Genomic DNA, 5,078 nt, shown 5'->3' with positions numbered 1-5,078 from the left:
AGTGTGGGTAAGTCCTTAGTATGCAATATTTATTATTCTTCGTCAGAATTCTCGTTCCTTATTGGTGCTTTGCACTGAGTGCATTAAGTTGATATATGAAAAGCTCTAAATAACGTTTTGTCGTTTTCGTCTCACAATCAAAGATATTAGACAACTTGTGATAGATAACAGGTATCCGGTTTTAAGTTGCACAACTTGAATGCCGTGGCCTCACAATATCTAAAGTGTTGAAACGCAAGTGTTTTTTCAACTGCCCCTAGCAGTCCTTGTTACTAAAATTAAATTATTTGACTTGAGCAATTCCTTAAAGGATTGAAAACTAAATGGAGCATGTAGCTCTCAAATAGTCGAAAGAGTGGTGGGGTCGTTCTACTTCCACTTGCTACATAAAGGCCAATACTTCTGCTTCATGACTATCGAACAAGGAAAGCAAATACTAAGTCATATAGTTTGCATTTTACTCGTTGGCTTTCTGGTCCTGGTAATGTATGATTTCTCTCTCTCTCTCTCTCTCTCTCTCCATGTTTTTTCCTCAATGTTTAATGCACCCACCAGAGCACCACTTCAAAGTTCCTAGAAACCATCTGCATTCAATAAAGAGTGGCTAAAACAGACGCTTAATCAATAAATAGTGCACTAACTTTGTCTTAGCTTGTGAATTTAAGCAGTAAAAAATATGGAGGCTTGCAATGGAACTGCCAAAGCATTTGCAGTGAAGAAGCAGGAAGCAGTACAAGTCGTCCGTCCCGCTGAAAAAACATACAATGGCTTGTATTTTCTTTCCAACCTTGACCACACATTCCCTTACCCTATCGAGATCGTGTTTGCTTATAAAAATGGAATGGAAAATGCCGTTGAAACCATCAAAGAGTCACTGGCTAAGATCCTGGTCGAGTTTTACCCTTTTGCAGGTTGTCTTTCTGTAACATGGGACGGGAAAATGATTGTGCGTTGCAATGGGGAAGGAGTGCCATTTGTTGAGGCAGTTTCGAATAACACCATCGAAGAATTGGGAGATATCAGCAGGGTTGATCCTGTGAAGTTACGACAACTCGTTCACCACATAGATGGTGTGGAAAGCATATTGGACGTGCCTTTGTTAACGGTGCAGGTATAAACACCAATAACTTTGCATTTTTATCAACATTGGAACTGCTGAAGCATTTCTCTCATGTTCCATTCAGCCTTGGATGATTGAATGCTTAGTTCTTTTAACACACCCAAAAGTGCAGTTTCTTTTGGGTAATTTACGCTAAAGTTATTTACTTTTGAACTAAATTCTCGATTTTAGAATTATTCACATATATTTATCTTAATACAATTTAAAATAAAATTTGAATATTAATTTTTACTAGTAATAAAAAGATGGTCGTAAGTCTTTAAATTAACATAGCATCACTATAATGTCCCTTGACCTAAATTCTCCTTTTGACTCAAATGTCTTATTCAAACCATTTTCAAATCAAAATCAAGTGTTTTTAAAAATATTTAGACTAAAAAATTATTATGAATAAATTGCTTTTAGCATTTAATATGGGAATCAGGTATATAATCCATTAGATGAGACAATATTGTGGGCTCAGACCGAGCTTAAATGGTGGTCTTGTAGGAACTTGAACTTGTCCAACAGAATTTTGGATAAATAAAATTCTAAAATGGAAAGGGTAAGTTATTTTTATATTTGCTTTAATTATATTCAATAAAAATATCAGTTATCAAGTACTAAAATTATTTTGATAAAAAATGTATGTAGGATTATTTGGATAGGATTGCTATGTAGCTAATATAATAGTGTTAAAGCGGAGCTCAATTGTGGACATAATCCTAACTAAATTTGTCCACGGATCAAATTGTTTGTCAAATTCAATGCCTAACATTGATGTGAACTTTAAAGTCTAGATTAGATCCGACTCAAGTTATTATTTTATTAATAAAATATTTTTATTTAATTTTAATTTTAAAATATTAAATAATTAAAACAAAATTTATTTTTTTAATATTTTTGAATAGTAAATGGTTTTATCCGAGTTTTTACGGACTGGACCTGATAAAAGACTTTGAAAATGTCAACTGAACTCACCCGACCCATAGACGTCCAGCCCTAACTTACAGATCTAAATAGATCAGCCCAACTGTGGAAAGGTTCAATAACAACCACCAATTTCACTTCCTATGGATGGGAGATGAGTAGATAATTAAAACATAAAAGCACTCACAAAAGCAAACTACCCTTAATCCTTTGGCAGGGGAATTTTTTGTGTATTGCATTCCCTTTGAAATTACTTCTTATTAAATTAATCTAAGGTGCAAATTAATTTATTATTGTACATTAAAACTTTATAGCTTGCTAATCAATGTCCTTTTTGTTCATTAGATCACAAGTTTCAAATGTGGAGGAATTGTTCTTGGAGTAGCGATGAACCATGTCCTTGTTGACGGTAAAGCTTTAGCAGATTTCTTAAATTCTTGGGCTCAAATTACCAAAGGCCTGCCCTTATCTGTTGTTCCGTTTCTCGACCGGACCATCTTATCTGCAAGACAACCTCCGCTGGTAGACATTCCCCATCCTGAATACATCAGGAAAGAAAGGCCAACGAAAAATGCTTCCCTTCAATTTCCGGAACCACTCGTTTATCAATCCTTCTGCTTTGAACCCGAAAAGCTTTACCAACTTAAGCAATTGGCTAAGGAAGGTGAATTCGCTGCACCTCCTTCAAGCTTCGAAGTGATCTCCGCGTTAATGTGGATTATGAGGACCAAGGCATTTAAGATTGAACCTCACAAAACAACCAAGCTTCTCATTGCTGTTGATGGTAGGCCAAAATACAAGCCACCCCTACCTGGATGTTTCTTTGGCAATGGCATCGCTTTTTCATGTGCCCAGTGCACGGCAAGAGATTTGGTGCAAAAACCATTCTCATTTGCAGTTAAAATAGTGCACGAGTCTATCAAAGAGGTCACTGAAGGCTATATAAGGTCAGCCATAGATTACTATGAGTTGACAAGAGGAGGACTTGAAATCGAGAATACTTGCTGGATTAGTAAATGGAGTAGGCTGACCTTCTATGATGTGGATTTCGGTTGGGGAAAACCGCAGCAAGTTGCACCAGCATCAATGGTGGAAAATCTGGTTCTGACGCTTGCTCAGGGAAAGGACAGTAAGAACCTTATTTTATCCTTGGGTCTGCCTGAATCTGCCATGAAGATATTCCAGGAGCTAATGCAGTCGGAACTCAACGAAAATAAGTCCAAAACTATGACGCACATAATATATTTAACATAATTCTAGTTGAACTTATAGTTTTCTCCAAAGATGTTACGTGTCAACATTATAAATAAACTATTTTCTTATCTTTAAAAAATCTTTCTAATTTTTTTATTGTATGATTCCGTAAATTAGTTTGATCTTTCCACTTACAAATTAAAACTTTATAATTATTAAAGAGTATGTTCAAATCAATAAATATTTAATTTTAACAATTATCGATTTCTCCACTCCATTATCATAAGTACTCTATTCATTAATAGAAAGTGAAAATTTTAATTCATTAAATAAAAAAATGATGAAATCTCTTCCTATTCTTTCGTTATCTATCCATTTTCCTGTAAATCTATTTGATGTTGGTAATTTTCCAAAAGCTCTTATAAGCAAATTTTTTTTTAAAAAAAAATTATTCATTTTTTATTCTTCAATTTTCATCCAAATTTTGCTTCTCAAAAAAAAAAAAATCACTGAATTGTAAGTTTTCTTTATTATTTTATTTAAACTCTTATGATTTATCGATGAATATACTCACTAATTTACATTGCCTTTTTGTAAAATCTATTAGTTAAAAGATCCAATTTACAAATTTGAAAGGTATTGAAAAAATCTGATAATGAATTTGTTGAATTATGCTGTAAAATTCTCCACTCATTTCATTTTTTTTTTTTTTTTTGTGTTTTTGTTATTTACGATAGATCTCACTTTTGTTTTTAGAAAACTTAATATTTTACAAATTAATAAAACAGGTATGTACAAATATGTTTTAGAGTTTGCAAGTATTTTTAATTGTTGTTATTGTTCAACTGCAGCAATGCATGGGACACTATCTAGTGTGTGTGTGTATATATATATATATATATTATATTAAATGAAAATACAAATAGAATAATAGCAAATTTTAGCATGTATAAGAATAAAATAATAATATAGAATTTGTGTAATTAGTTGTTGTAAAAGCAATTGTATATATAATTTATGTTGATAAATAATTCATTAAAAATAATCATAATTAAGCAATTAAAGTATATTTGTCTTTTTCTCTATTTTTTACCTTTCAATTTTTTGTTTTAATATATTAACTATATATAAATGTTAATGATTTTATTATTTATATGTTTTATAAGTTGATCATTTGATAATTGATAACATAATAATTTCTTTTTAGTTCATTGAAATAATTCTTTAACATATCATTATTACAGTTTAGTCTGACATTTAAAATTAATTTATCTTATGTATTTTTTCTATAATTTTATAATTATTATTTCCATGGACAAAAACTAATATTAAATCAAATACAAATCAATTGTATCTCCTCCACTAATAATTAGTATTATGTGATTCATTGAACACTTTAATTAGACTTTTCACTTATAGAATTAGATGCTTAAAGAGTTGGTTAAGCTACCAGTAGCTTAAGATTAGATTTCGTCAAATTGTTATGAGAATTGTTCGCATTGAATAAAATAATAATTGATGTAATTTTCTTTCAACTTTTATCTTAATATGCATATATATATATATATATATATAAGATTATTTAATCTTTTTCAATTGTATTAAATTATTTGCTTTTTTTGTCATCCAGGTGGTTGAATGACTTGATGTGAATAATAAATAAAATATTATCAAGTTAAGTAAAATTAATTATTTTCGGTGAATTCTTTCAAGGTGCAACAAAATCATTGGAACTATCTTTTGAATGTACCTATGCCAAAATTACATTCATTCATGTAAATTATGTTGTTAATGCTGAAAATGCAATTATTATAAATTGTATAGCTATTAAATAACAAGTTTGTTATTCTTAGAA

The 5,078-nt window shown here is 30.7% G+C and overlaps 1 protein-coding gene across 1 annotated transcript; it reads left to right on the top strand.

Moving 5' to 3' along the window:
* The first annotated feature begins 334 nt into the window (after nt 1–334).
* LOC111308360 (omega-hydroxypalmitate O-feruloyl transferase-like) lies at nt 335–3,547 on the top strand. The gene is made up of 3 exons (XM_022906682.2): nt 335–486; nt 669–1,111; nt 2,375–3,547. Exons 2-3 carry the CDS (start codon nt 677–679, stop codon nt 3,281–3,283), a joined length of 1,344 nt encoding a protein of 447 aa, XP_022762417.2. The 5' UTR covers nt 335–486; nt 669–676; the 3' UTR covers nt 3,284–3,547.
* The last annotated feature ends 1,531 nt before the right edge of the window (nt 3,548–5,078 follow it).

Source organism: Durio zibethinus, chromosome 2 (assembly GCF_047325235.1).
Source record: "Durio zibethinus cultivar Kanyao isolate XHJ-2024 chromosome 2, ASM4732523v1, whole genome shotgun sequence".
NCBI classification, from domain to species: Eukaryota; Viridiplantae; Streptophyta; class Magnoliopsida; order Malvales; family Malvaceae; genus Durio; species Durio zibethinus.
The sequence above is the reverse complement of the archived record's forward strand: the minus strand, read 5'-3'. Positions and strand labels throughout refer to the sequence as shown.